This window comes from Leptidea sinapis, chromosome 30 (assembly GCF_905404315.1).
Source record: "Leptidea sinapis chromosome 30, ilLepSina1.1, whole genome shotgun sequence".
In the NCBI taxonomy this organism is placed as follows: domain Eukaryota; kingdom Metazoa; phylum Arthropoda; class Insecta; order Lepidoptera; family Pieridae; genus Leptidea; species Leptidea sinapis.
In genome coordinates this window covers 4,247,368-4,269,165 of record NC_066294.1, presented here as the reverse complement: position 1 = coordinate 4,269,165, position 21,798 = coordinate 4,247,368, and the positions used below count along the sequence as shown (strand labels likewise).

The 21,798-nt window shown below is 35.3% G+C and overlaps 1 protein-coding gene across 1 annotated transcript in view; it reads left to right on the top strand.

Moving 5' to 3' along the window:
• Positions 1–21,348, top strand: part of LOC126973897 (neuropeptide CCHamide-1 receptor-like) — a 37,239-nt gene extending 15,891 nt beyond the window's left edge. Inside the window, exons 3-7 of the mRNA XM_050821263.1 lie at positions 4,249–4,475; positions 18,990–19,120; positions 19,632–19,820; positions 20,445–20,548; positions 21,207–21,348. Coding sequence (XP_050677220.1) covers positions 4,249–4,475; positions 18,990–19,120; positions 19,632–19,820; positions 20,445–20,548; positions 21,207–21,348 — 793 coding nt within the window. The remainder of the gene's footprint in view (positions 1–4,248; positions 4,476–18,989; positions 19,121–19,631; positions 19,821–20,444; positions 20,549–21,206) is intronic.
• Positions 21,349–21,798: the final 450 nt, after the last annotated feature.

Below are 21,798 nucleotides of genomic sequence, written 5' to 3'. Positions count from 1 at the left end.
AAAGTAAGACTTGAGTGTTGAGGCGTACTCATCACTTGAGTATGTTTCATGTTAGTTAAACAATCAGAGACATAATAACGCTCTAGCGAAGACGCCTCAAGTGAACTATGAAGTCCCTTGAGTAATGTACCGGAATATAAGCTATATATGTCGCGTCCATTGCATGCTTGTCATTAACCCAGACATAATTCAAGTTAAAAAAAAATTAACAACAAAACAACCGACTTCAAATACACTATTTCAAAACAATAGATATGATATGCACTAAAAAATAATTGCGTATTTTATACAGTGCAATTAATTAATCTAGTTCTAGTTACGAGTTAGTTGAGAGATAGGATAGTTTTTATTTCGATTTGGGACCTATAATTATTTTTATTTCCAATATTTGTTTTGTATGGACATATTTTCTATGACAGAATTTATTGACAGTTCTGCTGTGAAATAGTTTCATTATAACAACAGGGAGCATATTTTACGTAATATTTCTTTATATTATGGAATATTATTGATAAATTCATAAAAACCAGTATTTTATTTATAATGTACAGAAGAACGTCTGTCGGGTAAACTAGTATATAATGTATATTTTGTCTTAAAACAAAAATAGCTATTTGAAATTTACAACTTAATCCGAAAGCAGACAGCTAATTTGTTTTGTTTACAATTTAGCTGTAATTATGTTGTTAGACGTGACGTCTTTCTTATAAACGAAGTATAAAAGATATTTTATTGCGCCACTTTCGTCCAATTAGCATTCGTTTTCCTTCGCAGCTACCAACCGCTGAGCTATACGGAGCAGATTACTTGTCTCACATTTTCTCGCAATCTTTATTAAACGTCCCAAGATTCTAATTTAAGACCTCCTTAAAATGACATTACATTTATTACTATTGTAGTTGCCTACAAATTTCTAGAGCTTTTCTTAAACGCCTAAGCCTTTTGAAGTTAGTCCCATTTTATTTTATAACTCTACACTGTGCTTAAAATCTTTTTTATTCGTTTACAAGTGCTGACCCGGCAAACGTTGTTTTGTCATATGAATTTAGCCCCGTGCCCGCTCATTCTATGAATTGTCATTGACAGAATTATTTGTGTTACGAATAGGTATATCTAAGTCATAAAAGTGTGTGTGTGTGTGCTTATGTATGCACGAAAGAAGTCATATTTCTTTGGCCTAACAAAGCAAAAATCCTTAATATTATTTCTTCCTCGTGCTATTCCACGTTTGTACAAAGAAGTAAAAATCTTGCAAAGATGGCTTTGACAGTTAATTATTAAATAAAGAATACGCCGATTATTGCTTGTCCTAATATATTAGACGAACAAACCAAAAAAAAAAAAACGAATGTTGTAACGAACGTCGGAAAATTTTAGGAACCAACTTCACCCTGTTACTTCTGACCTGTGACCTGAGACCAATATCCTTCGGGGTACCACAGGGCAGCATTTTAGGTCCTACTCTGTTTTTATTATATATTAATGACATAATGTTTATCCCATTACAAAATGCTGAGATCCTGTGTTACGCTGATGACACAGCTATTGTTTTTCACGGACTCTCTTGGGATATCGTTTACGAATATGTCGAGCAAGGTATGTCACTGGTATCATACTGGCTGAAACAAAATATTCTAACTTTAAATTCTTCTAAAACTAGATTTCAATGCTTTTATAAGACTTCTGCTTCATCACCAAGCCGACAGCAAAATCTTAAAATTCACAGTACAAACTGTACAAGACGTCCAGCTCAAAAGTGCACTTGTGACCACATTAAAAGAGTTAACGCAATGAGATATCTTGGAATAGTCGTAGACGAAACATTAAGTTTCAGAGATCACGTTGCTGCTGTCTCAACTCGTTTACGAAAATTGGTATACACCATTAAATTGCTTCGAGAGTCCGCTGAGCTTTCATTATTAAAAAGCATCTGTTTAGCCCTCGGACAATCAATCATAAATTACTGCATTCTAGCCTGGGGAGGTACAAATTCTACCAACCTCATAAAATTGGAAAGAGCGCAAAGAGCTGTGTTAAAAGTCGCTTTGAGGAAACCGATTAGATACCCAACGAATGATTTGTACAGCGACGCTCAGGTACTCAGTGTTCGAAAGCTGTACCTGATAAGAGTGGCGATGCATGTCCACAAAACAGCTCTGAACTCAAAAGAATACAACACATTGCTTAAAAACCGAGTTTACAAATTGCCTGTTACTAATGTCAAAACTGCATTTGCATGTCGCTTTCCAACCTTTTTGTACCCCCGGATTTATAATAAACTGGTCCAGCTATGTAAATTTAAAGAACACTCCATCTTCAAGGCTAAAGAGCTTCTATCAAAATATTTAATACAACTATCCTATATGGAAACTGAAAATCTTCTTAAGGTACAATCCTAAAAAATACATACATATACATATACACAATACACACACTTTCACCTACATATACACACAATTAATACTTGTATAGTTATTACTTTTAGTTTATTTCTTTATATGATTAGTTAAATTTTAGTAATCAGCTTGTTGTCACTAGCCGCTTGTATATCTTTATTTTCTGTTAATTCTACTATTTCCCCCACGAGACAGGCAATGCCTAGTGTGGGGGTCAGTATAAAATGTTAATTTGTATATGAAAAGTGCGAAATAAATGATTTTGTTTGTATTTTGTACTTTAGAACACTAAAGTAACAGGGTAACAACAGTGATGCGCGTGCATCTTAAAATTTTACTCTCATAATTTCAACCTTCAAAAATATAGGTGCCGAATAAATAATCACCCACATATCGTATACTAAGGAAACATGCTGCATCTATTAGTGTAAGTATTATTCTGATCGGTTCAGTAGATTTCGCAGTAAAACCAGCTGTCCATTTATTGCTACGAATATTATTTAAAATATCATTTCTTAAGATGTTTGTTATTGTTATAGTATCAGGTTCGTTGTATTATTCAGTGTCTTTGTCCGAGTGTCGACCTGGATAGAAATAACCATTTTGTAATTAAAGGCCTTTCTCCAAGAAATAATTCTTCTCTTTTTCTCACAAAATGGTCTAAGGTTAGATCTAATTTTGCTTTTGATTTGAATAACCAGTGTGAGATGGGCCGATAAGCTATGCCATACAATGTTTACAACAAAGCTGTTGCTATTATTATTAATCTAGTCATAGCGTATTAAAACACATTTTTTTTTATTATCGCCAGTCAAAATAACGCTTAAATCTTATTGCCAACAACACTTGTGGGCTATTACCACTCTGCAGGCTGCTGTTGAATCTAGTATGCTTACGCAAGGCCAAGTTGATAGTGACCATGCCATCGTCTGACATAAATCAGTGTCGCTGATTGTGTATCAGCGATACAGATTTATATCAAACACACGCATGTCGTACTACACTACGAGCCAGCTCAAACTTTATCCTGAAAACTATATCAAGGGGATACGAATCTTTGATTGTGAATTGTAGCATTCAAAGTGCATTACTGGGAATGAGCTTGTCTGTAAATATAAGGATTTGCAAACATAGTATAATATCATTGGATGATATTAATTATTAGGAACAAATTTTATTCTATCCTGTCCGCTATCGCCGATGATCGTTACTTATATGATCGTTTGTAATCATTAATTGTTGATCATCGTGTAAGCATCCACACAATCGTCCGTCATCATTTATTGAGCGGCAGTCCTTCAAAATGGACATAATAGATTTCATGATTTAATAATATTATTGATAATATTGGTGAGCGATTATAAACGTCATAGTAACGATAAATATCTGAGTACCTTACCTTATTTTTTGTTACCTTATTTTTATCTTTGTGATAGTTTTTTTTAGGATTCCATATGACTGGGTAACATATGAATTTTAATGTTTCTTCGTTTGACCAGTCAGTATCTTTGTATCTAAACTCATGCTATGCAAATAAAAGGAAAACAAAAAAAACGCCGCGACTACGAGGCCAAGTACGAACGGCTACGCTCTCTGTCCAGTGTCCTCCAGAGAATGAATGACCGGCGATCGAGTGGGCACTCGCACGCAACTACACACGACATCCCTTTGATGTCCAAAAACCGACAAGTCACTGATTGCCGCGATCACGATTTTAAACGATGATCGGCGACTAGAAGCGAATAAGTCCACACAATCGTGCTCGCGTGTAAGCCTATTGTGGAGAGGCGACATTATATATTCAATGTATGAAAACGAAACAGTTAATCAGTATCTGTATGTATTTTCTCAGGTACATTCTATCGTTGGCACTCGCAGATCTTCTTGTGATTGTGACCTGTGTGCCGTTCACTTCGATCGTGTATACGGTGGAGTCATGGCCCTGGGGTGCCACCGTCTGCCGTCTCTCAGAGGCGGCTAAAGATGTGAGCATCGGTGTCTCCGTGTTCACCCTCACAGCACTCTCAGCTGACAGATACTTTGCCATCGTCGACCCATTTAGGAAACTACATGCTTCAGGTAAACATATTTTTTTAAATTTACTAACGGCTTTACTCACGGTTTATCAGTGTGGCTACTGACTAGTTTCGGACCAGTCGGAGGTCTGTTCATCAGCCGTCTCATACTGCGGACTTGTGTTCGTAGTGCGCGGCTTGACAAGGCGGGGGGCGCGGACTGTGATGAAGGACCTCCAAATGGTCCTGAACTAGTCGGTACCCACACCGACAAACCGTGAGAAACGCTGTGTTAATAAATAACGTTTTAATAATGTAATGTATTTTTTTGTGTTTATAACAGTATTCGGCGGATAAAATACACCATTAGCCCATAACATTCAGGTGAGTTACGAATCACAAAATAAACTAAGGCGGTACTTTTTTCTGTCTTATCTGCATACATGATACCTAAGTATTTTTAAATGCTTTTTGATCCACTTTTTTAATATTTTAGATTCTTTAAGAATTTGATAACTTAGCCTTAGCCTCCGTTTTTTTAATAGGAACCCAAAATTGTCCTTTCTATGAGTGAAGTTTCGAATCATGTACTAAATTTAAACAAATACAATTTGTAAAGAGGAGTACAAACTCACCAATTTAATGTTCATTTCTAATGGTTGGGTCCAAGTAACTATTATATATTTCTACAATTTTAACTATTTTTGTTAAAATTATTGCTAAGCTTCCATTTTTTTGTAAACTTTTTTAGCTGATAATAGGTGATCACTGCAGCCTATACCATCTTGGAACACTAGACGAATCACAAGAGCATTGCTGGCTAAGATCAGTAAAACGAGGAATAAACGTACATATGCACTACAAGCTGAAAGCACATTGTTTCAAGGCGGGGAGGATGGAACCGATGAGTGTATATGGTTCCACCTATTCCGCCGGTGGGGGTTGTCTCGGTGAAAGAGGTGGAACCGATGAGTGTATATGGTTCCACCTATTCCGCCGGTGGGGGTTGTCTCGGTGAAAGAGGTGGAACCGATGAGTGAATATGGTTCCACCTATTCCGCCGGTGGCGGTTGTCTCGGTGAAAGAGGATCAATCATTAAAATATTAAAATTTTTACTTTCCTTACTACTTGAAACTTAGATCATGTAAACGTCTAGATAGATTTTAACAGTTGTAAAATGGTACAAACAAATTGAGGTCAACAGTTACGTCTATTTTGAGCAATGCACGCAATGCGTAATAAAACTGGCCTGTTTTCGTCAGTTGTCTAGAAGCAAGATGCTCTATCTATATATAAATTATCTAAGACTTGCAACTTTCTATTCTAGTCGCTCTATTTCACAATTTTTTTATGTCAGTAAGTATGAATAGATCTGATTTTATTAATTAAAACTTATTTAATTTTGATAAGAGACCGCAGCTATACGAAATTCTAAAAGTAGCTGTAGGTTCTTTCGCATAGATTTGCTGTCTAAAGTTTCTTGCGCCGCTTCTTCTCTCTCACAGCGCCATTTGTTTCCGAAGGGGAAGTAGTGTCTAGAATAATAAAAATGAGATCGAAAAGAATTCTAAGGGAATCAAGTTTGAGGAAATAAATGCCTTTATGTATGCAAGTGAAATTACTAGACTAAATGGGACTTAACATCTTATGTCTCAAAGTGACGAGCGCAAGTGCCGCAGTGTTTTGGCTTCAATCAATAATCCGGTGCCGGAATGCATTTTAATGGGCCGGGTAAATCACTTCTAATGACGTAAAAGTCTTGCTCGTCTCGAAAGTTTTTTTTTTCAGAAAAACACTATAATAAGCTTGCAGCAAGGTTCATTAAATATTTCACGAAAAGTTTTAATTTTTTTTTATGACGAAGGAGGACAAACGAGCCTACGGGTCACCTTGTGTTAAGTGATCACCGCCGCCCACATTCTAATGACACCAGAGGAATCACAGGAGCGTTGCCTGACTTTAAGGAAGGTGTACGCGCTTTTTTTGAAGTACCTATGTCGTACCTTCCCAGAAACACCGCACAAGGAAGCTCATTCCACAGCTTTGTAGTACGTGGAAGAAAGCTCCTTGAAAAGCGCGCTATGGAGGAACACTACACATCCAAATGGTGGGGATGATATCCTAACTTGTGGCTTGTCGTGCGAAGGTGGAATTCGGCAGCAGGTGAAACGGTTCGTCGGAACACTCAAAAATAATAATTAATGATTGTATTGGGGATTATGTTTGCATTCTGATTAATAATTAGACACGTGAAACACGAAAGACCCAAATATGACGGTATAAGTGGATTATGAGCCAGCCGAAGAGTACTTCCTAGTTATCTACTAGTGGGAGGCTCCTTTGCACGGGATGACGGCTAGATTATGGGGACGACAACGGATGGTTATTACTGGGTAAATGAGACTTAACAGCTTATGTCTCAAGGTGACGACCTCTCGCGTTCCGTGCGAGCGCTCTTTACAACTGAGCCAACCGTTCGAGTGATGTATCGTTTATAAAATCTTGTATGCTTTGTTCAACTCTCAGGTTGTAGCTTACTACCTACATAATCTGCTTTACAGTTGATAACCTGCTCAACCCCAATATTTGCATATTAGGAAATTGACTAGAGATATCGCTTTTGCAAATCTAAACAATTTGTTATGTTTTTAAAGTGGGTTCGAGTCCCGCATCGTTCATAATTTCTTTTATCAGTTTTATGTGTGTTATTAATCCTAGAAGTGAGGGTTATTACTTTAAAAACATAACAAATTGTTTAGATTTTCTTAGACCCCCGAAACTGGCTTTAACTAAGAAGGTTCTATCCTATTAGTGGAGGTGCGTACATTTAAGGTCTAAATAATTGTAATAAATAAATTCGTAATACCTACCCTTATACGTTTTGCAGAGTTTTCACAAAATTATCCATTAACAAGATTTTCCACAACATTCATAGCTGAATATTATTAAAAATATATAAACAAACGTCATTGTTAAAATCATACATATTATAGCCACGGACGAGTAAAAAAGAAGGACTCCGCGCCGTGATTTTAGCAAGTGAAGCATCGTTATGCTAGTGTGTGTGCGGTTACGGGGGATACTAGTTACACAATTTTTTCTCCATCACAAACACTTATATAGTATCATTTTTACACTTTTTCACAACGCACGACGGCATTTTTAAAATATTTTATTGAGATGCAAACTGATCTGTCACAGACGATGACAATAATAATTCTCATAATGGCCTATCGGCCTGTAGTAGTGTAAGTGTGTGCGTGGGGCTATGTATTTACACGTTAATCGGCTTGTTTCGGTGCTACACTGTTATGTAAGGTGACACGGAGTCCTTATTTTTTTACTAGTCCGTGCTTATAGCATAGCGATTGAGTAAAACATAATGCTAAAAATATTAAAACCAGATGTGTTGGATGTAAACATTCACTGGATAATCAAATTAACTTTTATTGATCGGATAATAAAAGTGTCAATAAACATTGTGGTGTTAACAGCGATAGTGTTTTGAAGTTCAAACAAAAATAAACATGTTTTTATTTTGGAAGTGAGCAGATTTCACATCTTGACGGAGTTTGTGTGGGATATATGGAACTATCCATATCCACAAGTTACCTCAGTATAGCTTTTTACCTACTATTATTGTCAGCTTGATGTGTTAACAAGCGCTACCAAAGTCATGAACTGCCATAAGATATCCCAATTTATAATAACATTTATTTAACTAACTCATTACTGTGTTAGTAATGTTATTTTATATAATTATTATCACTGATTAGCAATAACGAATGGCATATAATATTCAGATCTTAAATTAACTTAATTCGTGTAAGTTAGTTGGCACTACAGCAGTGCCAACTAACAGTTGGTAGCAACATCACGGTAAGCGGTCGTGCCCTACTTATGCCAGAGCGCTAAGTTCGAATGCGCATTACTTATTGTGAATTGTAAGGGGACACTATGCCCTAATTGTCTATTAATTTCAATAATAAAGTGTATATTGTAATTTTAAGTGGAAACTTTAAAATACAGATGCAACAGTTTTATTATGTGCGTTAAAATTACCCTTCTACATTATGAACCATTTTTGGGTGATTGTTATAATTTTTAATTGGTCTGATTCCTGCCGCCGAATTCCACCTTCGCACGACACGCCACAAGTTAGGATATCATCCCCACCATCTGGATGTGTAGCGGTCCTCCACAGTGCGGTTTTCAAGGAGTTTTCTTCCACGTACTACAAAGCTGTGGAATGAACTTTCTTGTGCGGTGTTTCCGGGATGATACGACATGGGTACCTTAAAAAAAGCGCGTTCACCTTCCTTAAAGGCCGGCAACGCTCCTGTGATTCCTCTGGTGTTGCAAGAGATTGTGGGCGGCGGTGATCACTTAACAACAGGTGACCCGTACGCTGGTTGTCCTCCTATTCCATAAAAAAATTATAATATGATGCCACTGAATCAGCTCATTCCCCAATATCTCAAAACAAGTTATAGTACAGAAGCGTAACTCAGCGGTCTCCAACGGTATTCTAAACACACACACTCATGTTAGTACTTTATTTTTAATTTTTTTTAACTTTCTTTTAAATTAAGTATTGAAAAATTTGTAGTTATTTAACTAAATTGTTATTTGATAGTTCCTTAAAAATTTGCCATAGAAATGCCAATGACGACTACCAAATTAAATGGTTTACTGTTAATCATAGCTTTATTTGATGCAACAATACAGTCTCCGACTAGTGTGGCGATTCATTGACAATCACAATGTAGTCATATATATAAGCTTGTAAATTATTTAAACCTATTGTAATTTAATAACAATGCATATGAAAAAAGATCGATTTAAATAAATTATTCCTTGAAATTTTTACCTACGTCTGGGTGGAGCGCTAGGGTTGTTACAAACAAAAAGATTGACTACTTGGAACGCTCGGCGCAGCTAATTGAACTCGGACAGCGACCAGCCTCGGTGGCGCACGGCGTGGCACTCAATAATTTTGTATCCCGAAGATTGCTTAGCGGTCGTGTTTATTGTGTCTATGTGTGCGTGCATCGAATCGGGCGCTCTAGCGCGACGTTAAAGTACTCTCCAATTACGGTATTGTGCCAACATGCTATACATTATTATACATCACACATGCTTGATAAAGTCACCAATGGCAACTCCACTGATTTTTAAGTCTTGTAAGATAAATAAATATATATATTAAATATATTATCTATATCTAATCTATGACAATTGTTAAGTAACTATATATAATAATTAATGGTTCTTATGATGAATACGCGGATCACTACTATTAATTGGTTATAATGGTTACTCGGACTGGCCCTGTAATGGTTATAGACGAATGGTTAATAGTAATTGGGACCGGCCTGATCAATGGTTAAACGCGTACCGCATTACCGAAGGCGAATCGAAGCATTATTTGTGATATAATGCTGTTCGATGGATTTTGCATGGATTCGTATACAGCGTATTTTTGAAGAATTAAATTGATTTGAAAGACCTTTGGAATTTTAAAAATTAATTTTCATTTTTGAAAGATTAACTTTGATGTATTAACTAGAAGTCGGGACAATATGTATGTACATTTTGTCGCGCTTGATGCAGGTTTGGTAATTTAATTAAATTTGTAACCGACATTTATGAACGATGCGGACTCAAACCTGTGACCTCTCGGGTTCCGTGGGAACGCTCTTTCTAACTGAGTAAACCGTTCGAGGATGCATGGGTCGTAAATTTTCTTATATCTTGTTCTACTCCCAGGTGGCTCCATCTACAGGATCTACTATACAGTTGATAACCTGCTCAACCCCAATAATTGCGTATTAGGAAATTGACTTGAGATGTTGCTCTTTCAAATCTTAACAATTTTTTATTTTAAAGTGATAACCCTTACGTCTGGGAATAATCATACAAATTTAATTTGTAGCCAAAATTATTGAACGATGTGGGACTCAAACCCTCAACCTCTCGGATGGAACCGTTCAAAAACGCATGCGTCGTAAATTTTGGTATACCTTGTTGAACTCCCAAGTATAGTACTTTTGCTGCGTCTAAGTGGACGACGTCGGGGGCAACAGCTTGTCTACAATACCAGAGATCAAGTGTGCTTAAGGTGGGATTATGTTCCAAGCCAGAAGTTCCCTAAGTCGTATCGATTCGGGAATACTGCAGCCTTCAAAGGGGCTATGCGGGACAAAAGGTTACTTGCGAATCGCGCGGTTTTGTAATACTCGATATCATGATGAGGGAAAGTTACTCTAAAGTAATTTTTTTTATGATAGTAAGGGATGAGATGAGCAAGACGTTCAGCTGATGGTAATTGATCACAATGCTATGCCGCTCAGGATTCTTGAAAAACCCAAAAATTCTAATCGGCACCACAATTGCACTCGTCACCTAGAGACATAAGATGTTAAGTCTTATTTGTCAGTAATTTCCCTAGCTACGACGCCCTTCAGACCGAAACACAATAATATTTTCACATTACCGCGTCACGGCAGAAAAAGGGAGCCGCTGTGCTGCCCATAATCTAGCTGGCAACCTGTGCAAAGGAGCTTCCCACTGGTCTAAATCTAAGAACTTAGACCGTTTTAGTTAAGTTGATGAACATTGAAAATAATTTAGAATAAAATATTTGTTGGGACAGGGTTCGCTATAACGTTCAAACGCTCAATCTTTTTATCAAATGACACTTTGTGAAATATATTCTACTCGTGATCGCCTCAGTATCCTTAATATAACATTATTATTAACTTTGAATAGTTTTATAGCATTATTGATCAATTTTAATAATAAATTATTGTAGAGGGAAAGCAGGAATAGATATTTAAATGGATAGGATAGGATATATGGTCATGAATGCTTGGGAATGAGTGCCGCTGATCATGGCCACATACTCTAGGAAATGCCTTCTACTAATGAGCATAGCCTGGGTGTCTCACTGTTTTTAATTAAATATGTTATTTTTACTACTTAGATATTTTTAAAATCATAGTTGGACGTAGTTCCTGAAAAACTATCCAAGCCACAAACATTTTAAGGTATTCGTGTTTAAAGTTTAATAAATATTAGTGTATTCCAGCTTGGCTAATAAGTGGTTATTTAAAGAAAGACAGTAGGGCTGCCATTTTGTGCCAGTCCGTTAATATGAGTCACAATCTTAACTCAATTTCGACATGATTGTGGTTTGGAACGTTTTTCTGGAATTACGTTCAATTATTAAATATAATGAATTCATTTCATTTCATTTAAATTTCATTAATTTCATTTAAATTTAATTTATTTCATTTCATGAATTTGATATATATTAAAATATTTTAAGTTTAGAATAAGTGAACTCGCTATTCCTCTCATAAACACTTAAGTTATAAATATCAAAATGTTATAATCCTTTTGATTAGATATCTGTACAGAAAATGAAATAAAGTGGTTACAATTACAAAATAATAAGTAGTTATCTGGAAAAAAATAGTTGAAAACCACAGCAGGCAAAAAAATGCTGGGAGAGTTTCTTGCGCCAATTCTTCTCTCAGAACGCCATTTGTTTCCGAAGCGGTAGTAGTAATTCTCTATTATATACTATAGTATACTAGTATATTAGAAATGACGTATAAAGAATTCTAAAGGAATCAATTGTAAGAAAATAAATGCCTTTTATACCTTTAACAGATATTTACGTAATTAAAATGCAATCTGTTTTACTCAGAGGTTATATGTGCTGTAGTTATACTTAATTTGTCAAATAAATTTTCTCGACTATCTTGTCTATTTTTTCGATCTTGTAGAGTTCTTATTGGTCCAACAATCACCATGTCCAAGATTTAATTTTTGAATTCGCTCTGCAGTATTTTCTTGACACTAGTATTGTAAACAACACTAAGAAGTATGTAAGGAGTATTTTATAACCGCCGTTTCAAAATCTGTAAGTTTCTTGATTCTGAATACGCTGCGTGTTTTGGCGACAGTGCTCAGTCAGCATTTTGATAAATATTCGTATATTCCTGTACAGTGATAGGGCTTCAGAGGCGCTTCTGCTATTAAATGATTTAATCAGCGCATTGGAATGTTTAAAGCTCGTTAATTCACTCCAACGATTAAGTGCTATTTATTGACTTCAGGGTCTCAAGTAGCGCTCTTAAGCAGCCCAGACTAAAGTTCCGGACTATATTAGACGGCTCTGTCTCCAGCTTTTGCGAACTTTTCGGCCATTTTATTGCCTACATTTCTAGTATGCCGGGTCCTCTCCTTCCCTCTTATATATACGAAGGGATCGATAGCTGGTCTATGCGTGAACTCGTATGGTGCCAGTTAGACCTGTTATAGTTAATAAATAATTGTATTTGTTGGATGCAATTACTAATTGTGACAGTAATCACGACCATCATGTTCTCGAAGCGTTCTTACCCAAACAATGAGTTCATGCTCTACAGGTTGAAGCATCCAATTTGTTATAATATTTTATATTTTAACAGTTAATTATTTATCACTTTTTATGAAATAATTTATATTAATTAAACATGACACATATATTGGATGCAGATGTATTACAAATAATTTGTTATGTATATTACAAACATTGTAAAATACTCTATCTGGTTGAAAAGAGTGGCCGTTGAGTTTCTTAAATGTTCTTCTCACGAGCTCAACTTTTTACAAACATATGGTAAATTCAGTAATTTAAAAGAAATATTTGTAGTGACTATTCAAAAGCACTTACTTTAAGCCCAATTGAATAAAGTTTATTTAACATTGCATACAATAATATTAAATAAATAATTTGATGAAAGTACAAACACCGTTCATAAACTTAAAGCCGTTAAAAATGGCAAAAGTTTCTCGAACGTTCTCGAATCGCATCTCAAAGTTAAAAGTAAATCTTATTGTTTGCGCATAATTTAAATGTAACTATCTTACTAAGATTACTTAATATAAGATAAATGTCAAAATTTCAGCTATTACTATTTCGACTGATATACAAACCACTGTAATGCAGACAGACAAACGCAATGAGGACCCTTTGGCAACGCAACCCTAAAAAAAGCCTTGGGACTTAACAGCACAGTATGGAAACGAATCTAACCATGCAGATAGTTCTATAAATATTTGCAAGTATAACGTTATTATTAATTCAGCAGTAAGACCGCACATACGTATAATCAAATGCTAGTGATAAATTCTATTTTAGTTGAAAGCCAATGATTTATTGTCTCCGACATGAACCGAGTAGTTTTATTACGATCTACGTCAACACAACACTAATTGTGAGTTGTCAGAATTGTGCAAAATGCATTATGATTTATCTTTGAACAAACACACTTTGAGAAGCAAATTGCTTAAATTAATTGTGTTTACATCTGCGAAGTTCAAATTTTAATAGCTGAGAGAATTATTGATAGAAAATTGAACTGCAAAGGGAAATGAATCTGTTTTTATTTAATGACTAGCTTACCCGGCAAACGTTGTTTTGCCATATAAATTACTTTCAGAGTTAGACCGTTTCTTGGGCATTGCAACATTACCTACTTTATTTTTCTAAAATAACGATTTTTTCTAAAAACAGCTAATAAGCTAATAATAGATTAGTCCTTATTATTAGATTAGTCTGTCTGTCTGTCCATTTGTTCCAAACAGACAGACAGGCAGACAAAAATTGTAAAAAATGTTATTTTGGTGTATGTTACCCTATATTATATTCATATACATGTAGTAAAAAACGGTTACTTCAATATTACAAACAGACAATCCAATTTTAGTTATGTGTATAGATAATCATTATAAAAAGCACAGTCTGGTTTCAGTTTTGGGAAAGTGATAAATAAAAGTTTAAATTAAATTCACCCGCCAAAATTTTAATATATAGAGTATCAATAAATCAAATAGGGTTCTAAGATAAAATACAGCTATAAATTATGCTCGCACAACATTTGTGTATAATCGTTTTAAGATATTTCAACACAAGTGCGGGTAGCGGATAAAATTTCAAAAGTTTTTTCAACTCGCCAGTTCTCCTTGAGCATACAGTGGTATGGCAAAACTTGTAATGAATTTAACTTAGTTTTTTTAATGAAAAAAAGGGACGAGACGAGCAGGCCGTTGATGTTAAGTAATACGCCCTGTCTATTACAATTCAGGATTCTTGAAAAACTTCAAAAATTCTGATGGCACTACAATTGCGCTCGTCGCCTTCAGGCATAAGTTAAGTCATTTGCCCAGTAATTTAACTAGCTACGGCGCCCTTCAGACCGAAACATCGTAATGTTTACACATTATTGTTTCACGGCAGAAATAGTCGATGGTATTTACTAAAGCGACGTGGTACACTTCATGGCAATAAAAACCGAATGATAAACTCAAAATGATTTAATCTATAAGTTTTTTTTTCAGTTTAACAAATAAAATCTATAGTATCGTCCCAACGATGTTTAGTCTATCTTTATTAATTAAAAATTATTAACAAAAAAACAACCGACTTTAAAAACACTATTCCGAAACAATAGATATAACATGCACTAAAAAGAATAAAAATAATTGCCTATTTGTATACAATCTAATTAATAAATCTAATTCTAGTTACAATTATTGTTATGGTTGGAGTCGGTGTTATCAAAAAAAACATACCAACAAATTGAGAACCTCACCCTTTTTTGAAGTCGGTCAAAGAGTGAAGGCTTGGATTAATATTTTTTCTTCTTTGTTTAGTATTTATGAAAAAATAGGCATTTCAATGAAAATTTCAGTTAAATGTAAACCAAGGATTCAGTATACTGCCAAGTCTGCTGATACAAAAACAGGACTGGCCACTGCTTTTAAAAATAACATAACTACAATGAACTATTAATTTTCACACAGAGTCTGCTCACGGCCGTTCCCAATATACTATCTACAGATAGAGATAATTACTACCTTCTACTGTCAGTAATTAGCTGTCAATAATCTGAAGCTGTCCCAATATACCCGATAAGTTATTCTTATCGCCTATATGGGACGCGTGAATTGAAATTTTCATACAAACTTCTATCGCTGGTAAGCTATACGTCGCCCATTGATAGACAGCGTGTACGGATAAGGTGAGTTACCGTCGATAAATTTATTGGGACAGAAAAGTTAACGATAGTTACGATTTTTATCTCAAGTAAGAGATAGACTGAATATTGGGAACGGCCGTCAGTGAGTCTTACATCTTTGTTCTGTTTGACACTTGGTTCGTGGGGCCCAGAGGCGCGGAGAATGAACAAATTACTATATTCTCACCTCAATAGGGCTACCATGCGCTGGCAGCTATGTCCGGTCAACGGATCAGCTAAGCTATCTTACGCAGATTTACAGCCAGTATTCTTGGTACACTTCCCCGTAATGTTAGTTTTAATAAAATGTAATCATAATATTATAGTCGTGGAAATCTTTGGGGGAGGCCTTTGTCCAGCAGTGGACGTCTTCCGGCTGATGATGATGATGACGATGTTGATTAGTATTGAAAATATAGTAATAAGGTTTGTTTTGTTTGAATAAATTTATAAACTATAACGCCATGATATGGAAACAAAAAAAAATACTGGGTCTCGAAATCTCGAGCGATTGCCAATTTCGTGGCCATCTGGAGGGCAAATCCAAATTGGCTTCGAAGAAGCTGGGCGTCATCAATAGAGCACGACAATACTTCAAGCCGGCCCATATTCTTGAGCTCTACAAAGCGCAGGTCCGGCCACACATGGAGTATTGCTGTCATCTCTGGTCTGGCGCACCCCAGTATCAGCTCGATCCATTTGACCGCGTGCAACTCACGGGGAGTGTTCCGAAGAGCTGTTTAACCTGATTCCTGCCGCCGAATTCCACCTTCGCACGACACGCCACATGTTAGGATATCATTCCCACCGTGGCGGTCCTCCACAGTGCGGTTTTCAAGGAGCTTTTTTCCGAGTACTACAACGCTGTGGAATGAGCTTCCTTGTGCGGTGTTTCCTGGACGATACGACATGGCAACCTTCAAAAAAAGCGCGTACACCTTAAAGGCCAGCAACGATCTTGTGATTCCTCTGGTGTTGCAAGAGAATGTGGGCGGCGGTGATCACTTAACACCAGGTGATCTGTACGCTCGTTTGTCCTCCTATTCCATAAAAAAAAAACAATAATATCTATTACATTTAAAATGTATCTTCTTATTATGATTTATGGTTATGAATAAAATATAACATACTTACACTGACAACACTACAACTGAGTCATTAATTAACTATTTAATATTTAAAATGAAAAAGTTATTCTTATAAAAGTTATAGGTCCGAAATAAATGTTATTAAATGCTTAAAAATATATTTTTACACAGAATGTTATTCACGATTTAAGGTAATTGATTTCCTTTGGGAAGTGACAAGAAACTATTTGGCACTGCTTCAAATAAATATTTATCTATTCATTATTCATATTACATATTAATATAATAAGAAAACGATTTATTGAGCACAGTTGATGCATCAACCGATACACGTAAATAAGTAATGGTGATATATCATCGAACAATTGAAGTAAGTTTTAAAGATAACATAACTTTAAATTTAATAAAAAAAGAAGGATTTTCAATGCGCAATTTAAGATCATCAGCCATAACAAGTAGTGCCAGTACACGAGTGGGACAGGACCAGCGATCGCTTCTACTAAATTCTAAGAATGACTAAGGCCGCTTTAACATAAGTGGTGGCCACTTAAGTGGACAAGTTTTTTCTTAATTGAATAGACGAAAAGTGGCTGAATGTGCGGGCAGGCTTTTAGAATGAAATAAATATCACAATATTAAAACTTTCATATATGTATGTTATTTGCTATTCAATTCGACCTTTCATATAAATAGACTTCAGAAATTACAGATAGAATATTTGAATTTTTCATGGAAACCTTTTCCATGAAAACCATGGTCATTCAAACGATACCGGTCTGTTGGTTAGTACTATTTATTTCCGGATACGCATTCATAAAAGCATTCACTACACTCTGACGTTGAAGCAATCACGAAAACTTTATTTTATGTCTTAATTAAGTTTCTTCAATCCCGACATGTTCCATTCAATAACTTCGCGTATCTAATTGGTAAAGTTCCCTCGCCTTTTTGGTGCATATCATATTATAGTATAAAGTAACCAAATCGAGGCTGATACTCTAAATTTTTCACTGAAATCCCAAATATTTTTTATGAAATGGTAGCACGTAATCATAAAAGGCATATATTTTCTCAAAATTGATTCCTTTAAAATTCTTTTTGATGTCATTTCTAATATACTACATACTACTACCGCTTCCGAAACAAATGGCGCTCTGAGAGAGAAGAAGCGGTGCAAGAAACTCTCCCAGCATTCTTTCTGTGCGCTCTTTTTAATTAAATATACAATATTGTACTGTCATTGCTATTCCTATAAAATAATCACATATATCTTTTAGATTAAGCTTAAAGTATTTACAATTTATTTATTATGAAAATGTGACGAGACTTTTACCTCAGATTAAGTATACACACATAATTATGAGTGAATAAGGAAGTGCTCACGTCACTTTGAGACAATCAAGACAATTACTTTTAATCAAAATAGAATATGAATTCACGTGTTGAAAGTCTAAAACTACCACCCATTCGGAAATATGTGCCTCAGATCTGGGAAGAACGCCAGGACATTCATGAAACTTCAATGCCTTTAGTGTAAAGCCTAAAGCAACAGGCTGTTTTTGAGCAAAATCGGTGTATGAAGAATAAAGGAATATTTTTGTTTCCATGACTTATATTAAAAATAAGCATTCGTACAAAATATGACCTTTAATTTACGTGAACGATGCTTTGGGAATAGATAGCATTAAAAATAAAATTATAATTACACTAACATGCTCAATGATGCCTTATTTATAGATGAAAACAAAATACAAGATGATACAATACGAAAAATATAAACAAAATAGATAGTAAAGTTAATAGAAATTATAGATAGTAGATAGATAAACTAGATAAAGATATAACAAATCAGAGATAGTTCAATAATGAACAATAAAGGTCTGAGGCTTACAATGTTAATATAGATAACTTAATTAAATATAGTTATACAAAATTAAAGACGGAGACAGTATTGTATAAGCGCGTTCATAGGAAAACATATTATGATATTAAAAATGAAAATTGGTTAAGGTAAAACAATAGAGAGACATTCCTGAGATTCCGAGGAAGAGATGGTCTGAAGCTGGGGCCCCCCGCTAATCCTCTACAAACTCCTGGTGCTAAAAAGTGTGGTCGCTCGGCGTTTGGTGAATGAATGAACGACTACTTTGATGCGATGCAAATATTCAGTTGACCACTGATGAATTATTAATGAATATGCGTGCGACTATGCGGGTGCTCGGTGACAATTGGTTATTAACCGGCGCGAGAGTCAATTGGCATTAGATTAGCCAATCAGATACCAATGCATCTGTTGTCTATATGTATCTCCCTATTTCTACAGGAACTATCTGCACTATAGTTTGCCATAGCAAAAATTACAAAAAAGAATAGACAATTGCGGTGTTACCAAGTATTTTAAATAGAATTTGCTCTAGGTGGAAGTAAGCGAGCAACTCGTTTAACCGTGGCCGCAGCTATCGGTATATGGGTTCTGGCGGCTGCTCTTGCGGTGCCAGCCTACATTGGTTCCTATGTCAGAGAATTTGTCGTCAGTCCCACCAAGAAGGTAAGAAATATTACCAAATAGTTACTAACCTGAACGAAGTTCTCTCGTGTTGAATTTATTTTATAACGCTTTGGGCTTTTTAACAGCTCAGTTAAGCTGATTCACATTGGCTACGTTTTGTATTAAAACATCAAGTTTTTCTGTCTTTGACAACCATAAAGGCCTATTCTTGAAAACTTTTGGTAAACTTTAGATCGTATGGATAGTTTCAGTGTTTTTTGCTTTAGAAGTTTCCAGAAATGCACTGCAGCGTCAAAATTGAATATATTCAAGAAGAAGAATATATTCAGTGTTAAGGAAAAAGTATTAGAAACATTTGTTTGGTCAACATGAATTTATTTTTAAATACTAAATAATTTTCGTTTATTAAATGCTTCGTGGCAACAATTGATTTGTCGCGTAATTGTTTTCTACAAAAAAATAATTAATCATAACCTTAGTTATTATGGAGTGAAATTATACCTCAAATGTTCATGAATTAATTTTTTTTTAACAATTTACTTTTTTTTAGTTTCTCGTATGCTATCCGTACCCAGTGGAATGGGGCGAAGAGTACGCACGTCTGGTCGTGTTACTGAAGTTCCTGATTTACTACTCGATGCCACTTGCGGTGATTGCGCTGTTCTACGTTCTTATGGCAAGACATCTAGTGCTCAGTACTCAGAACATGCCGGGAGAGATGCAAGGAACGCAGAGACAGGTAATTAAATAAAACAATGTTAAATAAAAATAATATTTTGTTAGGTGCTGCCAGTACCTTACTAATTTTAGTAAATAATTCTTTATGGCAAAACTGCCATCCATTTATGCCAAACAACCATCCATTCACCAATGGGAGGCTCCTTTGCACCGGATGCCGGCAGGATTATGGCTACCACAGCGGCGCCTTTTTCTGCCGTCAAGCAGTAATGTGTAAGCATTACTGTGTTTGGTCTGAAGGGCGACGTAGCTAGTAAATAACTGGGCATATGAGAGATCTTACGTCTCAAGGTGACGAGCTCAGTTGTAGTGCCGCTTAAAATTTTTGGGGTTTATCAAGAATGGAGGCAGGGCGTACCAAATACCATCAGCTGGACGGCCTGCTCCTTTCTTCTCTTATTTTCATACAAAAAAAGTAAGAGAGAGATTCAAATAATCAATCAAAGCATTGCAAACAAATAAAATATATAAATATAAAACACTGTTATTAGTTAAAGTGGAATTTATTTTGATATTTATTAACATTTCTTGACAAGTACCATTATCATGTTCAATGATGCCTCTTATCTTTCTTCGTTCTCTTATGTTTCTTCAGCCAATCACAAATTTGAAAGTTTTTTGACAGATGCGAGCCAGAAGAAAAGTGGCGTTAACAGTTCTTGCGTTCGTGTTGGTTTTCGCAGCGTGCTTCTTGCCTACCCATGTCTTTATGATGTGGTTCTATTATTGGTATGTTTTATCTTGTAGTTCTCAATAAAAAACGTAAGGATTTTTTTTTTCTCCTCTAGTTGTACTCTATTTTTTAGTTATTTGTCACGAAACGTCTGCTTGAAGAAAATAATAATGAAACTGTAAGTTTAACGCTTAAACCTAATGTAATAAAACAGTTACAATATAACTTGCGTTTTGATACTTAATTGCCATAAACATAATGTTAAAACCAGGAACAAACATAAACTTACAATGCCTATTACTTGGCTAAGTCAAGTTAGGCTTTTGTGGGGCGATGTTGCTTTTACAACTTTACAAGATCCCAGAAAATGTTCAAAAGAAATGTATTACGAAATTTAAAGGAATTGTAAAAAACGTTTGCGTGATATATATTAAATGACATTTCACATATTGGGAATGGAGCGATTGCCGTCAGGCTATTGCAATTAGATATAAATGTGATTGTATGTATCGAAGTTTTACTTTATTAAAAAAAAAAAAAAAAACAAACATGACGCCCGCAGAGTTTCTTGCGTCCGTTCTTCTCAGGTCTGAGGCATTTTCGAATGGGTACCTTATAACTCTCAATAAGTGGTACATCCTATTTTGAATAAAAACATTTGAATTTGTCACTCACGTTAGTCAAAGAAAGTTCTAGAATGAGATTCCTTTTCAGCCCAACAGCGGAAGAAGACTTTAACGCATGGTGGTCTGCTCTACGGATTGTCGGGTTCTGCCTATCTTTCCTCAACAGCTGTGTCAATCCTGTTGCGCTGTACTGCACAAGCGGAATATTTAGGAAGCATTTTAATAGGTAAGGTATTAACGTTATTAATTACATAAATGGCCTTTCAAATAAACTTCGTATAAAGTTATACCTTGGTATAATGTTTACAAATAAACATGTTGCTTATAATTGGTTTACTCGGACGTATAACTTTTAAATATTATTATTTTTAGTTTAAGGATTCTTTTAAGCTATAGAAGCAAATATCTATTAGCCATAATTTAACTTTTTCTACATTATTGTTTTAGGCATCTCTCTAATATATTTGAAAAGTGGTTACAGACCTTAATACTCATAGCATAAGGAGAGTTACTTTTTTAATTTAGTTAGGATTTTTGAGTTTTTAGATATTTGCTTACGAAGCTTTTGAATTAAAATTATAAACAAATTAACAGATACCTGCTCTCAAATAAAATTTTATGAACGATGCGGGACTCGAACAAGCGATCTCTCGCGTCCCAAGCGAGTACTCTTCCAACTG